This window comes from Rhea pennata, chromosome 2 (genome assembly GCF_028389875.1).
Source record: "Rhea pennata isolate bPtePen1 chromosome 2, bPtePen1.pri, whole genome shotgun sequence".
Taxonomy (NCBI): domain Eukaryota; kingdom Metazoa; phylum Chordata; class Aves; order Rheiformes; family Rheidae; genus Rhea; species Rhea pennata.
The window spans coordinates 127923770-127946336 of record NC_084664.1 but is presented as its reverse complement, the minus strand read 5'-3'; the positions used below and the strand labels follow the sequence as shown (position 1 = coordinate 127946336).

The window sequence follows — 22567 nt, the reverse complement described above, 5'->3', positions numbered from 1 at the left end:
TGATGAGCCAGAAAAGCTACTGAACAGAAATGTTTTATGGATGGAGGTAAAAAGTAGCTGAAGTACCAAAGTAAACACTTTTCTGGCAATATCTGTGATGGCCAGAGGAGACACAGAGAGAAGGCTATCATCTAGGTTTGGCTCCTGCTTCCAGCTCTGTGGCTAAATGTCCTGTCCTTTTGTGAAATCACCTGAGATGCAAATCCCTTTTGACTCCAAGATATGTGGGACTGACAACTGGGCCTTCAGAGCTGGCACTGATCAAGCTGGCTCATCCTCAATTTACTACAGCCAGTTAATTACTGAACTAACCTTGCATTAAACAAGCATTGGAATAAGTGTACCAACTTCTTCAGAAGATATCTCTGCTGAGGTTCTGACAGCTCTTGCTCTACTAGCAATCTGAAGCTCCACAAACATGAGAGCATTCTCAGATGATAACAAGGTTTCTCTGTCATACGAGCAGAGTGACCTTTTCTGGCAGCAGAACTTTCTCCAGGCTGCTAACCATAGTATCAGATGAAAAATTCAATGAACTTTCTACAGCACAAGCAAGCATCATGAAAGAAAAATGGAGTTTAAGCTGCCTACAAAAGTTCAGAAAAAGCCAAAGCATAAATATTCATGTGGATGCTTGATTACTTTATCACCTATTTAAAGCAGGTATTCTTGTAAATAAGCAGTTTTACTTCTGCTTTCCATGCCTTGCAGATAAAGTGTTGTCTTTTACACCAGGCATTAAGTCTATGTCTGTTGTCAATCTAATTCAAAGCTGGCTACCAGAAGTCTCAATAAGCCAATTCTTACTAAGTATGCATTTCTCTTCTAATGAGGAAAAATGTTTAGTATGGATGGTATCAGGAAATCTGAATTAAGAGATAATTAAGAACTGTGCAAGAGGAAAAATAATCTCTAATAATCCGTCAAAACCAGTTGTTAAGCAAGTTGCATGTCTAAGAAGTTAAAATAGGTAATCCTTAGAATTAACATATGCAAGTAAACCATTTTTTCCTCAGCTGGAACGGAAGCTCACCTCTTCATATACTTTCTTGGCATTGCTGTTATCTCCCATCAAGAGGTAACCAACTCCAAGGTCATTCTTGAAAGAAATGTCACTGGGAAACAGATGAACTAATTTCTGTAGAGTAACTAGAGAACCTCTCATGCGACCTAATTTCGTTGAACAAGACTTAGTTAAAACTATGAATATGAGTAACAATAATAACTCACAGTCAAAGAAAATACAAATTACAACCAGATACTTCACTTTCACTAATGATCACTGTTCATGCAGAACTTGGAATAGATTTATGCACATAGGAGAATATTCAACTGCTTAATTGTCACATGGGGTGTAGTCTTATGAGGAATACTTCAGGAAATCACCAAGAATGAATATCATGCAGTGTTATGGGAGCCTCTAGTGGAAAACTGTTCACAGTGTAGCAGTGTCAACAAATTTTTTAAACTTTGGTTGCTTTTTCATTTGTAGATGTCAAATTGCTCAACAAAACCAGGTCAGTGTTCTAAAATAAATTTACTTCTCAATTAATTGGAGTTATTAAGCACATTGTTACAGTTAAGCAATAGTTCCACTGAAGATAATCATGCTTTAGGTATACTTAAAATTATGCATGTAAATAATTGACTCCCTGGACAAGGTCTTGCTGAAGCATAGTAAGATCAAAACAAGTTGATCTTAAAATCCAGTTCATGGAACTAGAACTCTTTCCTTCACCTAACTTATCTGTGTTTCATATAATAATCACACTTCCTGTACCTCAGAACTGAGAGCTAAATTTTCAGATGTTTCCTTTACTTTTTAGTATTTTTTTTTTTTAGGGTTCCATCCTCAAGTTCCCAGTCCAGTCCTTGACAAAGAGAACTCAGACCTAGCTCACCTTAACTTGGCACGTGCTGGGAGTTTTGGAACTTTTGTTATTCAGACTGGAACAGTTCACCTTTATGATCAAAAGGACTAAGCCTTCCTGCAGTTGTTTATTGTGGTATAAATTAAATATATGAGAATATGATCAGCTTAGGAAAAACACGAAATTCACATATCAGTATAGCAGGCAAATTTGTAAAAAGGAATAGAAAAATACAGGAAAAAGTTGTGTAAAGGGTCACTGTATCAGTGCCTTAAAAAAATTGTTATAAATCATTCCCTAAAGTAATGAATATAGATCTGCATCGAGCCACTGCTGTTAAGTAGTGAATGTCTGTTTTTTTTTTTTTTTTTTTTTGAGAAAACTATTGGCTGGTTATTTCACTATTTACATTTTACTTTTTTAAAAAATAGGATCAAGAACATCAGCTGGAGGATTGCAGGGTGCTTTTTAATTAATTGCCTAATAGCAATCTTAGGCTTGGGTCTAATAGCTGTCAAAGGTGTTGCTATTGGTAACTCAGTTTGAAAAGAGTATGAATAAATTCAGTTAATTAAACAAATAACTTTGACAGAAACTTAGTAATAACAACAGGTGATTTCTTCTTGACAAAGGTATCCTTTAAAATTACAATTTCATAACAGTATGTTAACAGTTTTCACATAGATTTTATAAAACTGCACAAATGCATTTATTTTACATTTATTACATGTGCATTAAGTTATACTCTGTATTATCTATACATCTTCTTTTCAAAAATAGAGCTTTCCAAAATATCAACAGAAGGAAAACCTTGCAAGTTAAAACATTAACCGTGAGTTCAACTCTGCTTCTCTCTTTTTTCTGTAAGACCTTGTATATGCCATTAACATCTCCATAACTCTACTTCAGTTAAAGAAAAAAAAATCCAACATTTTCTCCTTTCTCTACCAATAAACTTTCTTTGAGCATCTTTAACCACAGCTACTCACAACACTTAGTGCTTAACTGTATGCAGACACTGCTGTCATTTGGACAATTTTAAATATTAGTTCAACATTAATATTCAAAAAAAATTTAAAGATTTTTCATATGTATTCAAGAAACTAGAAACACAAGTCCTACTGAAAATTCAAAGTGCTTTTAAGTTATTTGTGATCTTTTAAAGTCATGTTCACACATCTTTCATAATTTTTAATCCATGTTCAAAACTTACCAAGAAACTGCTGCCTGTCTGCTTCTCGTTTCAAGCTCAATTTCATCAGATCTGAAGGAACATTTGGCAGACTAGCCACCTCATCATAGGTGTTGATGGCTTGTTGCAACATCTCATTACTTCGCATTTTCTCAGCTAAGTCATCTTCAGACTGGATAGAATAATAAAACTATTATTAGAACACATAATAACCCAATGTATTTAAATATTTTTATTTTCTCTAATGGAAAACTTTGTAATTGTTCAGTGATAGGATTATTTTAAAATTATCTTTAATCTCTATATTTGGTATAACAAGGAAAAGTTAGTTGATTATGCTTTGTGATAAGGTGGATATACTGCTAATTCTTGTTTTCTGCAAACTGTTTGAAAGCATAAATATGAGAAAATTTGTCCCTAAAGCATACACCATCATCATCAGTACATACACTAACACATATTTTTGGGTAATATGTATAGAAGTCAGAATTTCTGCTTTTAAAATTAAATGAAGAAATCTCCTTTAATAACATGGAAAAAGTGTAATTTGTTTTGTATGGATTATTTGTAGACCAAGCCTAATACTGAGAGTAATATGTAAATCAAAACACACTAATATTTTTTTTATTATTTTTTGATATTTAGACATAGCTTTGCATAAACCCTTTCCTGAAAAAAATCCTGGGAATTAACTTTACTTTTACATATATAATACTTCAAAAACTTCAATTTGTTCATCAAGTTCAGGAGCAGATCAAATAATGTACTAGATCTCTGCTGTGAAATTACAGTTTCAGTGAAGCCAAGTAGAAACTACTACTGTTTTCACCTGTGGTAAGGCATTTTGATACTGTTTCTACTGCTGGGGGGGGAAAAAAGACTATGTCATATGCTGAATTTTTTAAGTATTATTTTATATAATTTTTATTCTGACATATCTACAAATGCATTTTCATATCTTTCTTGCATTCTTCCAAAAAACTTCTATTTTTACTGGCTTATTCCTTCTTAAGCCAATTAGCAGTGTAAACGCACTACAAACATCTCATCAGTAGAAATATATATTGGTCAATCTAAATTCATTGTTTATCACTTATATATGCATTAATTGAAAAAGTTTCAGTTGTATTAGCAGGATATGTTTTAGTCAGCAGTTAACATCTGGAATCTCTTTGCACTTCTGTCCTTTATTTTTTTTTTCCAGGCTTCTTCATGTTCAATGATGTATCCTGCTGTTTTGAAATTGAGTATGGAAAATATCTAATAATATGTTTACTCAGTCATGATTGGATCAACTCCAAGACAGGGGTTGATATGTTGGTTTCAGAGATAAATTCAGAAATCAATTTTAAGAGGTTATTTATTTTTCTGATTTATATTCACTAGTAAATTTGCTTTTCCCTTTTTGAGGAAGTGGCAGGGTATAGGATAGTAAAAGATAAATAAGGAAGAGATAAAAAAATATCAGAATAAGATCACAAATATAGATGCTACAAATCATATATTATCTGTAATATATGAGAGAGATATATTATCTATAATATATGGAGAGAGTCCAGCGTAGGGCTATGAGGATGATCAGAGGGCTGGAGCACCTGCCCTGTGAGGAACAGCTGCGAGAGCTGGGCCTGTTCAGCCTGGGGAAGAGAAGGCTGAGGGGGGATCTGATCAATGTGTACAAGTACCTGAAGGGAGGGTGTCAAGGCGACAGGGACAAACTCTTTTCAGTTGTCCCGTGTGACAGGACAAGAGGCAATGGGCACAAACTGAAGCAGAGGAAGTTCTGCCTGAACATGAGGGGGAATTTCTTCCCTGTGAGAGTGACGGGCTCAGAGAGGTTGTGGAGTCTCCTTCTCTGGAGATATTCAAAACCCGCATGGATGTGATCCTGTCTAATACGCTCTAGGTGACCTTGCTTGAGCAGGGAGGTTGGACTAGATGATCTCCAGGGGTCCCTTCCAACCTCAACTATTCTGTGATTCTGTGGTAACGAGGTCTAAGATCTCTCTATCTACTGTTCTTCTCATCCTTAAAGATATTAACTATTTTTGCAGAATATTTTTGATACCTAAATATAGCTCTAGAAATCAAATCACAAACTGCTCAAATTTCTGAAAAAACTCTTGCAGAATTTTGGAGAAAACAGTTGCCTTTTAAAGTGATTTAAAGATCAAGAAAATTAGTCCTCACAATTTATTGGAAATAGAATCTACAAAATTAACATGTAAATATTGGTTTATGCTTCATAGAGAAGGAGAGGGTACACTCTTTTGGTGAAATCCTAGGTTTTAGCCTTATCCCTCTCTGCAGTTTTATTGTTAGTTAGGGATGAGAATGCACTTTGTTGGTGTAAGTTGGTATAAACACTTCTTTAAAAGTAAGAGTGTCTTATAATGTTAATCTTAAGAGTAATCCATCTGTTAGTGAATTTCCCATTCCTTTCCAACAGCTTCACCTAAGCTACACTTGATTCAATAGAAGTACTGTCAGTCCGTCAATGTAATTGTTTAGTAAAAAATGTTACAAATTAACCAGAGCATACAAAGACCACTGAAAATTGAAATAAATCCATAGTTTTTATATATTCCCAGGAAGCATATGCCAATTATGACTCCAAATCTTGGTCTGTAGCTCTTTTAAGCATTGCTGAAGTAGTATATAGTGACTACAAGTTATTGTAAAGCAGCAAGTAAGTTGTGTCGCTTGGAAGAATTCTGAATGAGAAAAAATATCATAGCTGGCCTCAGTTATTTGCCCTCCTCCCTGAAAGCACTGAGCTAATGAGGAGACTGGAAGAGTATTCTCTTACACATAACCACAGATCCTTAAAAGAGGTAAGTACTAAAAGTATAATTTAGCAGAAAACTGTATCCATCACATATACAAAGTTAGGCAGTCTGCTAATGTAAGAAGGTAAAGAGTTCAGCAGACTATCCCTCCCATACAGCGTTAAAGGATCAGTCTACTGAGTATCAAGTGCTTTTGTGATAAGTTTTCAGATAACCGTAGCTGTGATTATAGCATGACTATTATCAATCAAGTGAAAACTGGCTGTGACTCCAATCCAAATGCCTCACTAATTGTATCACAACACAATTCCTCTTCACTGTGAGGATCTCACTTTGCTCATCTTGATTAACATGAGTTCAAACAGTCTTTTATTACAAATAGTTGAGCAGGATAATCCCACTGTTCATAAAAATACAAGGATTATCCTCTTCTGAAACATCTCAAAATGGCACAAATTATTATGAATGCAGAGTTTATTTATTTTCCAATGCTTTCTTTATCTGGAGGGGAATACCTGAAACAGAAAAGCTTACTCCATAAGCAAAAGAACTCATTAAGCCTCCTTGCCTACAAATGTGTGTTCTTTACCTTTAAGGGCCTCCCTATAAAAGCTGAAAATCTCCCTTCCTTCCCGTATCTCTTTCAACATTCCTCACTAGGCAAAAAGCATCACTTAGCCCAGAGCAGACTGACATGTGTTGATTTGCCACTTGCAGCAAACAGCATGCGATGACTTAAGTTCTGCCTGTTATTCCTGCAGTGGGACATTAGTTGAGGTTTCTCTCTTCCCATTCGCCTGGCAGTCTTCATGAAAACTATAGGAACTATACATCTTTTTGTGTTATATACCCTTCATCCCTCTAGACCAAAGCTAGACAAAAGCCCTCAAGGTACCGGAGGAAGTAAAGATGACAGAAACGGATACCATTTGACAGATAACATAAACCAATTTTCCTTACAAAATGTCTGCAAAATTAAAAATGAAGCTGACTGTGTCTAGAACTCCATCGTTAAAACCTGTTTATTTTATCTTACTTATTTTATTTTATTTTAACATTTATGACACTTTCTCAGTACCTGTGCTTTTCCATATCTTGCTCGTGGACTCTGTGGATATTGATTCACTAATGCTTCAAAGGCCCTTAGAGCCTCTTCAACTTTTCCCTGGAAGATAGAGATTTTATTTGCATGAAAATAGCATAATATCACATTAGTTACCCCAAATTAAAAACAAACACAAAAAATCTAGATTGCGAATTAACAGGTTTCACTCATATTTTTGTTGGGTTTTGCTGGTTACTTGTGTGAAATTCATTGTGATTAGTTATAAAACAATATTATTCACTTTCTATAGTAAAAACTAATAGCTTTGTTTTTATTTTACTCCATTTTCCTTTGCTGACTGTAAAAAAATGCTGAGATGACTATTGCTTTACTACAACAAAATGTGAAGACTATACAGCTAATCCAAGTTGAAATGTAACATACGGAATAAGAAGAAAACTCTATATATAATTAAAAATTTCACCTCTGCATGTGACCAACTGTGGCTCTTTGAGGGAAAGTAATATTGAACCTTCTGTAAGTATATGAATGCTTCCTCTTAATTTTAAAATAAATTATATCCCTGAGACCTTCACGTGTACCCTGCATCTCTTCCCTGTCCCATATGAAGTCAGAAAGTAACTATGATATTCTCATGATTGATACTGACTAACAAGTAAGGATGGAAATTGAGAAGAACCAATTGCACAGTTAAATGGGAACTAAGAACTCCTCTGCAAAACTTGGCATTAGATCCTACAGCCACATCCAACACTTACAGCTGTATAAATATGAGTCAGTTATTATACACAACGGTCTTGCTATCTTCAAATAAATGTTACATGCATCTGGTTGGCTACTAATTTTATCCTTCTTCCTACAAGAAAAGTATGATTGTTTGCAGTTCACCAAGAGAAACAGGCAGGAAATCAGTCAGTCAGCTGATGTTATAAGCATCATCAGAATTTTCTGTTATGTCTCTCAGTCTGATCAACCAACAGTTTAAGTAGCAATAAGGATCAAAATGCATTTTATTTTTGTATTCTACCATATTAACAAGACTTCTAAAGAAAAGCAATAGCAGAGACAGTTTGAGACTAGTCTATAGTAGGTCTTCAGCCTCTTCATAGATCTATAGAAAATCTGAGGCTGCACAGGTGGCAATATAAACCTAAATATGCTCAGTCAAAATCTCCTAACAATGAAGAAACATCCTATACCTCCAGAGATTAAGATGGTTTTATTGTACTGTACAGTAAGTGGCATATTCAGCCATCTCAAATCTAGGGCAGAATGAAGACCTGCAGTTCTCTGCATACTGAGACTATCTGGGAGGCATATCAGCATTTTGCAAGATCTACACCCAAAAGGCTTAAGGTTTTTCATTTCTAACAATCAAGTAGTTTTGCTTCACTATGTAATGTGAAATTTGATAAAACGACATGGTTGATAAGGTCTATATTTCAAAAATTTTCAAATAAAAAGAATAACATTGGAACTGATCACAGAAGACATCCGAGGAGGGGAGCTTAGGGTCTTGGGGTTTTTTTATTTGTTTGTTTTCCTCCAGAGTCAAATATTCCATTCAAAATCACCAAAAGGTCTTGTTGCCCTTGGTGAAAAGCATGAATGTCTGTTTAACCCTCAAAGCAGCTGCATGGAAGCAGAAATACTCTTCAGATGCATGCGGAATTCCGGCAGAAACACTTTTCCAGCTGACGCTCACGTAGCACATGAACACATACAGAGAGATCCACATTAACACACTTGCATAATCTAAGTTATTTTATAATACTCAACTTCAATTCTCAAATAGGCAAGAACTCTTTAGAGTGGACTGCATATCATGGTTGATATGACAGATCTAACTCTGTTCCACAAGATTGATTTAAGCACTTTTTTCCTCACACAAACACCAAGAGTTGAAGAGTTACAGTTATTCTGTTGGTTAGCACACAGTGATTAAGTAACATAAAAATACTTAGACAAAATGAAGTATTCCTCTCCCTTGCGATTCCAAATTAAAAATTCAGCAGTTAAGGTGCATACTTGCAAGGTTAAAGGTGAAAAAACAGACATGAATGAACGTACATTCAAGATTTAAAAAATAATTAAACTACCAGACAGAAATGAAATTTGAAGTACAAGTGTGCTCTGGATATTTAATTTTAAAAAGTTAATTTCACAAAAGGAAATCACAAAGTAGTTCTCCTGTTTTCCAAGTTAATTTTTAAATATATTCATTTGTGGCTACAATCTACAATTCTGAACAAAACATTCAAAACTTACTTTTTTACGTAGTTTTTCTGCAGCATCTAGTTCAGCTTTAATGGTCTTATCAAACTTGTTTAATAGCTTTGGTTTTTTCTTCTTTTTAGCTAGAAAAGATTTAAACACACATAGTTCATTACTTTTTTCATATTTCACAGCAATTGTTTGAAGCAGATTTTAACTAGAGACTAGTATGGTACTGGTAAAGTGCATGATTTTCCAATAAGGCAGTTTCAAAATACACTGGAAAGAAATTGATTTCTTAGTTATTTATAACAGTCACAAAATCCTACAGGAAAAGCAATCTTCAGTCATCCAGATTCAATAACTTTGCAGTGGAGTTTTTGATCAAGTGCTTTTCATCTTATATGTTCAAAGTTTTTTTCTTTCCAATAGTCAAAAGAGTCTAAATGATTCATTAGAGAGGGAAGAACTATGTTTTTTTTCCACATTTATATGAATACTGTGAACAATTTCATTACCAAGAAGTGTTAATCATTTCTAAAGTTGTGTGCAGACATACAAATATCTATTTGTTAAAAAATAAAATAAAATAAAATAAAATAAAATAAAATAAAATAAAATAAAATAAAAATGTTCATAGAATCACAGAATTATTCAAGATGAAACGGACCTCAGAAAGTCACCTAATCCAAATTCCTGCTCAACGCAGGTTCAATACTGAATTTTCTGGTCAAGATCCCTTCAAGTGATCAAGCTTCTGTAGCTTAAACAAGTTATCACATGTTAGCAGAACCATAGCAGTATGTAGCAAATCAATTTTGAATTAAATTGTGTAAAGCCAAATGTGTTTGAAACAAATTGAAGTTAATTGTGTCAACTTAAATAGCTATTTACTTTATAGCAGTCACTCAAATAATCTCTATTTGGTTATTATTTTCTCTATTTTGGCATTAAATATATATTACAAGATATATATTGCAAGAAATATGGAGATAGACTGCAGAAAACTTTTCTCTACATGTGTATTAGGTAAACTTGGCTTTTGCACTTCATTTAAAATACATATTCTCTGCTACAAAAAACTACTGTGTATGTATATTTGTATATTGAGAGAGTGAATGGAAATGTCAGAAGTCTGGCACAAACATCTAAGACTGCTTTCCCCTGCCTCTGATTTTGATGACATGTTGGAAGAGCCTTTCTGCTACCCTCCATTACAAAAAAGTATTATCTTTCCATTTTCAGTACAACTATATATCAACTCTAGACCAGCAGGAGATCAATATGCAAAGCTGAAAAAGAACTGTTAACATAAATATTATTCAGCTGCTAGGCACCAATATAACACAGTAAACATTATATAATGAGCAATTATTTTCATCTGCCCATTTTACTCCAATGCTAAAGGATTCATCTGGGAGCTTTCAGTATAACCATCAAGCATTTCTGTATATTAAATAGATAGCCTGTTATCCCTGCAGGGGTATTTTATTAAATTATACATTGCCTCCTTCTTGTGTAATAATCCTTTAGCAGATGTGACCTAATATATTAAATCAGATGTTACAAAGAAGTTAATCGATCTGGTTTCAGAGGAAAAAAAACAAGTAATTTTTCTCCAGTGACTTATGGATTTCAACACGTATCTGAAGAAATGCATAGTCACACAACTGTTTGGGAGATTTATAGTTATCTGGTTGAGCATTAAAATGGTAATAATTCTTTTATACATCGTACTATTGTCTTGCAAGAATAATATTGAGAATTTTCAGTAAGGGTCTCTCAGATGCAAGAACAGGCTTGTTACCCTCAATCACAGGATTGCTGAAGACTGAATAGATGACATAAAATACTTCCTCAGAGAAAAGAGTTTCCACTGTTAAATCAACAAACTAGGAAGAAGTCTCATAGGAAATCATATGCTAGCTCTTTTTGTTGAAGAATAAACTTTGGCCAGTGATGACAAGCAATCCCGTATTTCCCTTCTGTCTTATGATATGGAAAAAAAAAAAAAAAAACAATGAGAAGGTAAATATTTTGGAAATGGCAATGTGCCATAAACTAAATAGTTTGCAATGTGATCAAATGGCAATGAGATAGATACTTTATATATCTATTTTGGTATATGAAAACTAAACTACCTAGCATATTTTATGCTTTTTATAACAAAAGGAACCTTATCATCACCAAAGATAATGATAGCCCTTTTTTATAAAGCAGAGAAAAACACCACTTGAAAAATAATGAATGCACTGCTAGACACTCAAGATCAAAAAAGCATTATGCGAGAAATAAGTAACCAATTGATTAAAGGTTGATGGAATTTCTCACTTCTGAAGAATTTTTTAAAAATATTTTTGTCTTGAATTGTCTGGGGAGCTAACTTTTTACATCTGTACAAGCAAGAATGAATGGGAAAAAGGTAATAGTAAAGGGTTTGCCTCACTGGAAAAGAGGTATATACAATCATGTAAAAAGTAGCTATAGAGATGGAAAGAGTAAATTCTTTATATCACCATAGTTAGGTCAAGAAATGAAAAAATGGTACAAGGGAAAATCTGGCTTGAACATGAGAACACTATGTATGGGCACTCTAGAACATATGGCTGAGGGTAGTTGTGGAATTCTTATAATCAGAAAATTTTGAGAATCTGTTGTAAAAGATTTGGCAGGTATGACACACATAATTGATAAGTTTATTGGCCAAAAAATAGACTAAACAAAATTTCAGGGTCCCATCTAGTCCTGTTTTCTATAATTCCTGTAATACATAGATACATCTCAATGCATTTTGATGCTAAAGCTTTTTGAACAGGCAAGTTCAATTCTCTCATTTCTTAGTAAAAGATTCCTCTAGGAAGCTCCCTGCACCAATCATCAGTGTGACTGAGATTCTTCATAGCTCTGTGCCAATGAAAGAATATCCAAGTTCAAAAACACAATGGGTCAATAGCAGATTCCCCTCGACTTCCCTGGAAATTATTAAACATACATGCTTTTATGTTCTGCAGCTTCTAATGATCTCTTAAACTTTTGCTCATTTCCTTTGTTTCCTTCTCAGGAGATCATCTTCTCCTAGGTGGTTCGCAACTTTGATGCCCTACTCTAGCTCTTCCATTTCATTCCTACATTTGCTCACAATCTGTTCCTTGGTCCAACTTTCATTTACCTCCCTGACTTGTTCTTAGCTACCTCTCTTCTTCCACACACTTGTTACTCACGTCCTTCTCCATGAGTATTTTCTCCTAAACTCTCTGGCCTCCAAATCCTGTTACTGATCATCTACCCTATTGCTACTCTCTGACCCTGCTGTGTACTTTGGAAAATGATTATGGCTACAAGCAGCCATAACAGTGACCTTAGGAAAGATGAATGCAAATGACAAAGTGTCTCTGCTGTCACACATAATATTGCATGCGCCTCACAAAAAAATGGTGCAAATAGAACAGCAGTAGCCCTTTGCAAGAAACATTTCACAACTTTGTACATGTAATGCAGCACTGAGTTATGTACCTGCAAACTGTCGCTACATGAGTTAGAAGCAATACAACTACTTAGTTCAGCAGCAGTGCTTGATGGCTTAACTCTTTGCTCTCTAGCTAAAAGTTCATACACTCGTAACTTGAGAATTTCACAAGTGCAGTGACAGCTTCAGATGAAGGCACCTAAATTTAATTGTCTCTACGTAGGCGTTGAAGCCTTGCTATAATCACTGGCAATCAATTGATGAATATCAATTCACACATGCACATGTTGTCTAATATTTCTTCTATCTGTTAAGGCTAAATTCTCCTATGGAGGGAAAAACATACACTGACTCTGCATTTTTTTTTTCTTTTTTCATTAAAACACTATGAAAAACAAACGAATTAGTGAAACATACAGCTTGTGAGGCTGCTGTCTCTTCCAAACTTTGCTACATGCATTTTTTAGAAAGGCATTTCCAAAATCAGTTGTCCTAATGGAAAACTTCACCTCAATGTTTTAAGTCAAGAAAGCTGTAAGTGATTAAAAACTGTGCCTTAGAATAGGAAGTGATCTCAATTACAGGCGCTATTATTAATTTTCTATGTTAAAAGTAAACATTCATCTAAGTAGTTCAGCTTTTTCTCTTACGTAATTGTTCAAATATATAATCTATCAGGCAGATTATTTTGCAACTCTGATATCATTTTTTTTCACATAATTAAAATGGAAGTATAATTTCTTCAAACTTTATAATTTTTAATCCAAAAAGTTGCCTTAAGAAATAATCAAAGAACGAAGCTTTTCTATTTTTTCTAGACAAATATCCTCAAATGATCAAATGTCTGCATTGTCCAGTTTAACTGAGCAGAACAAAAGGTTTGAAATTGGTGTAAAACACCAAGTAATTCAATTACGTTAGTGTAGTAAATGCATCCAAGTCAATATAATTACATGAAATAACAATGAAATTCATATGGGGAAAAAAAAGGTAATACAGAACAAACTGTTACAAAGATTGTATAAGAAAAAAAACTAGTAATAATTTTTAAACAGATTAATCTTTCTATCTTCCAATGAAAAAGTCAGGTTGCCATTTTGACGTATATTCACGTATTTTTATCTGAATCACAAAACAGGCAAGCTAAGAAAAAACTCATTTTCCTGACAGAGAATACATCTGAGGTTAAAGAAAACCTGGCAAAGACCCGGCAGAGATCAGTCTGGCCTCTCAAAGAATTAATGCCTTATTAGCCAGAGCTGGACAAAGTATCACATACTATCCTTGAGAAATCTCAACTGGGACCAAATTGGACAGTATTCCGCACATTCTTGCTGCCTTTTCCTCCTCTTCCTCCATTTTTGCCCTTTTCCATGCCCTCTGCTCTGTTTATGCTCAGAGCCCTGTTCAGTAGAGTGGGTGAGCAAGGTCGCCTGCTGCACTGAAGCCTGGCACCTAGGACCTTCCATGCACACCGATGAGTGAGGACATTCTGGCTGGTGTAATTTAGAGCACTGGTAGGAAGGGTGTTTTTCACTTGGGCTAAACTCTCCTGCCTTAACATTTGGAGACTCTGGGGTTCCCAGTTAATGGAGAGGAACAGCAGCCCCCTTTATGAGTATCTATGTTATGCTGTTAGTGTGAATATTTTTCCTAAAACATCTGTCCTAATCAGAATCCTCAGAAATGCTGAGATAATAATGTCACAGTCTCCCTGAGGATGTGGAGGAGAGAAAGACTTTTACATCCTATCTAACAAAGCATCTCATAAGTTTCAGTTGTTGTCATTGTAGGAGGGTGGGTTTTTTTGCCGTTTCTTTCATTTTCTTTTTCTTTTTTTTTTTTTTTTTTTTTTTTTCCTCTTTTTGTCCTCTTTGCCATTGTAATGTCACAGGATATTTCCTATTGCTTTCTTCTTGTATCTGACCCTACTGGCATGGAAAAAGAAGGCAGCTCTGTGAAGACTATGCGATACCTTGAATCATTAAGCCTTCTGAAGCTATTTAACTAAAATTCTAAATATTCAGAAGGTTTTGGGATTCAAGGTAACACACGGTCTTCACATGCACCTATGCTGCACTTAGTGCAACTAGGTAAGTCTTTTAAAGGAAAATTATAACCTTGGCATTTAACTGTATAATAATCTCTCCTTATTCCCCTTCTTTCTAAATCTAATCTGAAATAAAGGGATTAGTTTCATATCATGGTAGGTAGTATTCCACATAGAAGAACAGAATAGGTAAAGTTGGAAGGGATCTCTGGAGATCATCTAGACCAACACCCTTGCTCATGCAGTGTCACCTAGAGCACGGTAGACAGGGTTGCATCCAGGCAAGTTTTGAGTATCTCCAGAGAAGGAGACTCCACAACCTCTCTGGGCAAAATGTTCCAGTGCTCTGTCATTCTCACAGTCAAGAAATTCCCCCTCACGTTCAGGCAGAACTTCCTGGGGTTCAGTTTGTGCCCGTTGCCTCTCGTCCTGTTGCATGGCACTACTGAGAAGAGTTTGTCCCCACCCCCTTGATACCCTCCCTTCAGGTACTTATACACATTGATAAGGTCCCCCCTCAGCCTTCTCTTCTCCAGGCTAAAGAGGCCCAGCTCTCACAGCCGTTCCTCGTAGGACAGATGCTCCAGCCCTCTGATCATCTTTGTAACCCTATGCTGGACTCTCTCCAGTAGTTCCTTGTCTCTCTTGTACTGCGGAGCCCAGAACCGGATGCAGTACTTGAGATGTGGAATCACCACAGCTGAGTAGAGGGGGAGGATCGCCTCCCTTGACCTGCTGGCAACACTTCCTAATGCACCCAAGGATACCACTGGCCTTCTTGGCTGCAAGAGCACCTTACTGGCTTATAGTCAATTTGTCATCCACCAGCACTCCCAGGTCTGTCTCTGCAGAGCTGCTTTCCAGCAGCTCAGCCCCCAGCTTGTACATGGGGTTATTTCTCCCTAGGTGCAGGACCCTGCACTTGCCTTTGTTGAACCTCATGAGGTTCCTTCTCCACCCAGCTCTCCAGCCTGTCCAGGTCTCTCTGAATGGCAGCACAGCCCTCAGGTGTGTCAGCTACTCCTCCCAGCTTGGTATCATCAGCAAACTTGCTGAGGAGGCACTCCGTCCCCTCATCCAGGTCGTTGATGAAAAAGTTGAACAGGATGGGACCCAGTACTGAGCCCTGGGGAACTCCACTAGCCACAGGCCTCCTACTATACTCTGCGCCACCAACGACAACCCTCTGAGCTTTCCCTTTCAGCCAGCTCTCAATCCACCTCACTGTCCACTCATCTAACCCACACTTCCTGAGCTTGCCTAGGAGGATGTTATGGGAGACAGTGTCGAAAGCCTTGCTGAAGTCAAGGTACACAATGTCAGCTTCTCTTTCGTCATCTACCCAGCCAGTCATGTCACATCCATTTATGTAAGGCAACACCAAGCAAACAGTTACCTCATCTGCTTCATAACTCCTTAAACATATTGGATTTTATATTGTTTGACTGTATAATTTACACTTAAAAAAAATCATTGTTTGAGGTGCCACTAATGACAGAGTTATATCCTGACATCAAAAATCTCCCCACGATGCACTCATAATCATTCTCAATGAGGGCTACTTGTGCCAGTCTTAAACTGCCAAAGTCTAAGAAAGTAATTTCTAGTGATACCACAGGCTTTCTTTTCTAAACACCCTCCCATCCCTGCTGTGAAACATATTTGGTAATAGAGTTCTTGGGAACTTGTGGATGGATACTTCATTTATCCAGGTAAAAGATGGTCACCTGAAGCAGACACTTCAGTGGGCACCTGAAGAATGTGAATTTGACAATGATAAAAAACAAACAAATAAACAAAAAAACTGTAATTTTTCTTTTGTTTGGGAAACTCACTTGGTGAGTTATAGCCAGCCTACATGATTCACTTGTTTTTATAGGCTTCCATAAATGAAAAGTTAGAAGATATGAGAAACAAGTAATTGCAACTAGACAGTTTAAAGCAACAACTCTACAATAATTAAAAGATCTTTCTAAATGGTAGTAGTAGAACGGGCAAAACCTCTGTAATCAACTTATCTGGGGAAGCAATCAGACAATAAAAACTGAGGCATTTTAGGGACTAATAAAGCTATTGAATTTAATGACTATAATAAATCTTTAGCAGCAGTTACTCCAGAAACAATTTCCATTGCAGTAAAAACTGTTCTACGGGGTTTTCCTTCTGAAATTACTTTTTGTTGATTAGATGTTGTTCATAAGAAACAATTACAGAACGATAATTTTATTTTTGGCACGTATTTCCATCATTCATCTCTCTTTTTCTCTGTAATGAGTTTTGGCTTCATTCAAAGGCTAGAATTAGGCAACCCTTAGATAAAATCAGAAATGAATTTCCTTATTTATTTTTCTGTACTAAAGTGCATACTAATAATATTCTAGTGTTGCACATATTTAGTTCAGCATAGTGTTATGCAACAGTTTGGACTTTGAGAAATGCACTTCTTCTATGAAGTACAACATTGATCACTGTGTCCATGGCTCATATTTGATGCAGGCTTTAATTAAATATCTAAGTAAGTAAATCAATAGAGTGTATACACTTTTAAAAGTAGAGTTTGTACAGCTGGAGCTCAGCTCACCTACTGAGGTGATCATACTGAAAGCGAACCAAGTGTGTAAGCTTATTCTACAGCCAGTGCAGCTAGTCAAGATTCTTAATGGAATTTAGGGTATGATTCATCTCATCATACAGCAAACATCTACATTTAGCAAGAAGAATAGCACTTTAAACTCCACAGATTATATTGATTAGATCTTTACCAGTAGCAATGGAATTCTACATACCTTGTTCAAATGCAGACATGTAGAGTTAAGAGCACTGCATGTCAACTCTGATAGCAGAATGACACTTGTAAGGTCACTTGTGGAATGAAATTGTCTTATGCTTGGCTTATGTATACCTCTGTCCCTGATACAGCTCAGTTAAGTGCTTCAAACAGATGGTATTCATTTTCACTTTAATGTTTTGAGATTTGAAAAGTAAAAATTACTTTTGTCATTACCTATGTTAATGTTCAGCATGTGGAAGAAACACTTTAGCTGCAGAAAATTATTTTTCCACTTTTTATATCCTTTCTTCAGCAGCATCAATGAAAATTCAATACATGGCAATATAAGCCAAAGTAGAAAACTGAAGCTCCCTACTTAAATTTAGTTTTCACTAGCCTGTATGATCAAAAAACAACTATGTTGTATAAATGCCCTGAATTGTACTACTACTGAAATAACTTAAAAAATTGATATATCTGAAACATCCAGCTCCTTCGACTACTCGATGAAGTATGATCGCATTCTTGTGAATAATTCAGTCAATCCTTCTCAGTTATGTAGAACAGAGAAAATGTGACTTATTAGTACCTATGCACTATTTCATTTTTTTCTCCAGAGTAATATCCATGAAGCTAAGACAGAAATTAGAGGGCAAAGTAGATTATAAAACACTACTGATATTCTGTTGGAAGATACCTAGAAGAAAATTGTATTTTCATTTTCTAAGATAGCAATAAAGAATTCCTTGTTCTGAATAATAGAATTTTCTTCCTAGATAGAGTCAGATACTTACTCACAAAATACTAAGTTCCTCACAATATGCATTTTTTCACCAGAAACTGTCTAAATTAACTTTCTCTATATCACACATACACTGCTGCAACTCACTAGCTTTTTAGGTGTGTGAGGTTACTCAGAAATACACTTGGGTGGATAGTTAATAGAAAGGAGAGTCTTAAACTAATTGCAAAATGGTCTCTGGTCATTGTCTATCCTGAAGGGCATCACATGAGAAAGATCATTAAAGATTGCTACCTGTTTCAATTTGTCGTGACTCTGTAAAGAACCCTACAATTTCCAAGGCTTAACAACTTTTACAACTATTTTTAAATGGAAGCAAATGTGGCTTCATCTGATACTGATTCATATACCTCACATATCTGCTTTGTTTTTGTTCTAAATAGAAAGAAGTCTAAAAAGCCCCAGGAATTTAACAAATCCGTAGTGAGAGTTATGCATGCTAACAGTATTCAAAGGGTTTAACATATCAAGCACTTTAAGTGAACAGGCAAACTTAAGGAGCTATAAAGACGGAACAAGTGACAGCTGATAAGAGTGGAAACAATTTGCTAGAGTGGCTATTGTCTTCCACTAATATATTAGTGAAAACCCCAAAATAAATGCCAATAAGAAACAAGTGAGCAATCTGTTTATACACCTCATTTTTTTACACCTGCTTCTGTGTTTCAAAAAGAGACACCTGGACTGAGGGTAAATAAACTGAAGTATGCATTATGCACAGCCTCTAAATATAAATTTTAATCAAAAATGATGATTAATCTGAAACACTGTTGGGAAGACAGTAGAGACTGAAAAAAGCAGTGAATGATAAAACCTTTTTAGCTACTCAATACCATTTGACCGTGTCAAACACCAGTTGCAAGGGTTTGTCAGGAAAGCTTATTTTTTTCCACATCTTCTGCATCAATCAACATGAAAATTAATATAGCACTTTACTGAACATAAATCCTCTTACAATAAAATTTCAAGGTCATTAAGTCCCTTGAAAGCCCAGTTTCATATTCTGAAATAGATTTATATTCTATAAATTTCTATTGTGGAAGTTAGCATTCGATGTTCATTTCTTTCTGAATATGAGTGGTGCAAAATTCAGTCAAAGTTTCAGTGAGACTTCTAATAAATTTGATGATTATTAAAAAAAATTAAAATTATTGAAAATTATAGAATTTTTAAGACAGGCTAACAAAGTACAGTGAAGACTGCAGCAGTGAAAACCGTTAATGTTATAAGATCCATTCTTAAAGCAGTAATTCTGTTATAGGAGGCCTTTTAGGCTTTACATGTCCAAATGTTTAAAAGCAATGATTACATTAGCCATATATAATACTTAAATATTAACATTTAACTTAAAGGGTTTGAAAGTCCTATAAACTTACATTTAAAATACAAATATACAAACCCATAACCAACAAGGTGCATCAAAAAATCATAAAATATATCATTGCCAAGTACTCAGATGTAAAAAATAAAAATAACAGCTGCACAAAAGAATGAAAAGGGTGTTCCTGAAGAAGTCAAAGGAGCAGCAGCCAGCGAATTGCTAAATGTCTTTTGCTCCATCTAGAAGTAGTGGATGATAGTAGATTTGATAGGTACTATTCTGTAGGTCATGCTTGAGCAAGGAGGATGCAGACACAGGTCCAAAGCTTTTGTGTAACATCAGGTGTAATACAGCTAGGGATAGATACAAACCTGATCTGGGTGACAGGGATTGTGCAAACTTCATGCAGTGATAGGGGATGCAGATGGCCAACACCAATGTGAGCATAAAAAGAGACTTGTAACGCTCTTAGCACCACTCACTTTTCCACCAGATCTGTCTCTGAGTATTTTATCCTAATCTGAACTAGATAGAAACTCTTAAAGGGCAAATACTGAGTTGAAGCAGACTGATTTTAGTGCCATCTAGTGTCCTTCTAAAGTACCTACCAGTTTTCCTCAGATAACATGTTCTGAGGATGGATAAGGATGTGTAAGGATGGATATATCTCCACCATAGTTGCATCTGCTTAGAGCTATGAACCAATTCAAGATTTGAAATCAAAATAATTAAGGTCATGTGATAATACACCTAAGCTATTAAGCACTGTCATCCATAGGTGGCTTCTACTTCCCCCAGACAAGTTTTTTTAAGGTAGGCAGTGTGCTGCACAAACCCAGCTATTGTGCCTGCAAGCTGAGCACACCATACAGTATCAAACTGGGCTTTTGGGCCCTGGCACCTCAGGTTGCCTCTCATCCAAAGGCCTCTGAACTGTGTGGTGATGCATCAACCTCTGTAACATTAAACTAGGAATGCAATACTGACAAATCTACCCATAAAAACATAAAAATCTGACTTCTACTACCGATGCAACATCAGGGCTCATTCTTTAAAATAAGGACTTTAAGAACTATGCCTCTGTTATGCCAGTTGCCAAATAAATATTGAGCAAAAAGATATTCCCTTGCACTGCTTTCAAAATATCCAGGAACTGAGTATCAATACTGTTTAATCTAATTTAATCACTTCTCCCAGACAGAATACTTTTGAATTTCTACAAAATACAATGTTACTTTTTAAAAATACAATAAACTTACCTTTTTCTTTTATTTCTTGCTCAGTTTCTTTTCCACCTTTTCCTAGAATATTAAAAATACAATTTCAATGAAATAAATTTATGTTACTAGGTTATGATTAAGAGTTAAAATAAAAGTAGAATTGTAAAATATTTTCAGAAATAAAGTTACATTATAAATAAAATTACAGTTTACACTCCAGCATGTGATTGGGTATAACTGGGTAAACATGATTTTATTCTTCAAAGTAACCATAATTTACTGTCTGAATGTGGTTACATAAAAAGTCTCTTTCTTTAGATGCTTCACATGTTACATGGTTGCTTCTGTCATAGAATATTTCATAATCTTTCTCCTTTAGCTATTTGGTAGGTTTAAGTGATACCCACTTACAATGAAAGCTATTTGGTTGTGTTCACCAACTAAAAACTACTAGGAGTACTAACATATATATATATATATATATATATAGATTAAAAAGTAAAAGACATTAAAATATATTGGGAATCTAAATCTCATTTTCAAAAATGACTTGAACGTTTCAAAGTATTTGTCTTACTGTAACTTTTAAAATAATTTAACCTGCATATTTTGTCAGTATCTGAGTTAACTAAGCAATACTGTGGCAAAAGATATACTACGCACTACAGCAAAATCACATATGTGTATATTGTGAAGACAGTACCTACAGAGATAGGCTTGCTCTCTCCTGTTTTTCCTCCTCTCAGCACTTCTTGATGCTGCCTCACTCTATAATATTTCAAGCATGTTGCCTCATCCTTCTAAGACTGTAATTCTGTTCCCAATTTCTTCCCCCCAGATTTCCAATATTTTTTCCAATAAATTTCTTAGAGAATATTAAAACAAGGATCAATTGACTTAAAAAGTAGTATTTCTCTACTAACTCTTCCAAAAGATACAAGATAACCCTCTCAAGGGCTGTGCTTCTATTAAGTTAGAGATTTTTTTATATAGGAGAATGAAAAAAGAAAATCTTCTTTTTTAAGCAAATCAGAGACATTAAGATACTCAGCCTTCACTTAAAAAAAATTGTTCAGAATTATTATCTTGGGAGTTAAATACATCACAAAAAATGCTGAAAAATATTTCTTTTCCATTGGGAAATAGGGTTATGCACACACATAAAATCAATTTCATATTCTAATTTTGCCCCTTATTACAATCTGACAGCTGCCACTCCTGAACATGCAGATAATACACATCCAGTTTTTACATTCAACTCAGGGCACAGTGAATATTAACTAGATTATGGCAAGGTAAAAATCAAATAAATACAGTGACAGTGAAAGTCATTCATCTCTTCAATTACATCATAAAATCCTGACATTGTCAATTAAATTGTAAGTCAGAAATGAAAAAGATCTACAGACTAAGTTACTATAATAGCCTATTAGTACAAATGCTGTTCAGTACTTGCTGCAGTACTGTTTTTTTTTTTTTTTTTTTTTTTGCACCTACAACATATTAAATAAATGGTTAAGCTCATCTGTAAGTGTATCCACAGAAACACTGCATTTTCAAAAGAGCAAACACACAACTCCAGATGAGACATAGAAAGGTTTATAGACTATTTCTGTTATTTTACAATAGTATAAATTCATCCTCTCATCCCAACTCAAAGCATACAATTTCAGCATAATAAATCATGATACAGAACACTACTTAAACACCTATTTCTCCTTTTCATTTATCACCAAAGTTGACATTCTCACCTGACACCTTGTCTCTAGTTCCCTCTAGGTCACTTAGTGATCCTCTTCTGCCCTT

General features: G+C 35.2%; 1 protein-coding gene across 1 annotated transcript in view; it reads right to left on the bottom strand.

Annotated features, from left to right (window-relative positions):
• The window catches only part of ASPH (aspartate beta-hydroxylase), a 115481-nt gene that overhangs the window by 29720 nt on the left and 63194 nt on the right, over positions 1 to 22567 (bottom strand). The window contains exons 16-20 of the mRNA XM_062570331.1: positions 20801 to 20842; positions 9187 to 9275; positions 6931 to 7017; positions 3085 to 3235; positions 1034 to 1170 (exon numbers count right to left, since the gene is read on the bottom strand). Of these exons, the coding sequence (XP_062426315.1) occupies positions 1034 to 1170; positions 3085 to 3235; positions 6931 to 7017; positions 9187 to 9275; positions 20801 to 20842 (506 nt within the window). The remainder of the gene's footprint in view (positions 1 to 1033; positions 1171 to 3084; positions 3236 to 6930; positions 7018 to 9186; positions 9276 to 20800; positions 20843 to 22567) is intronic.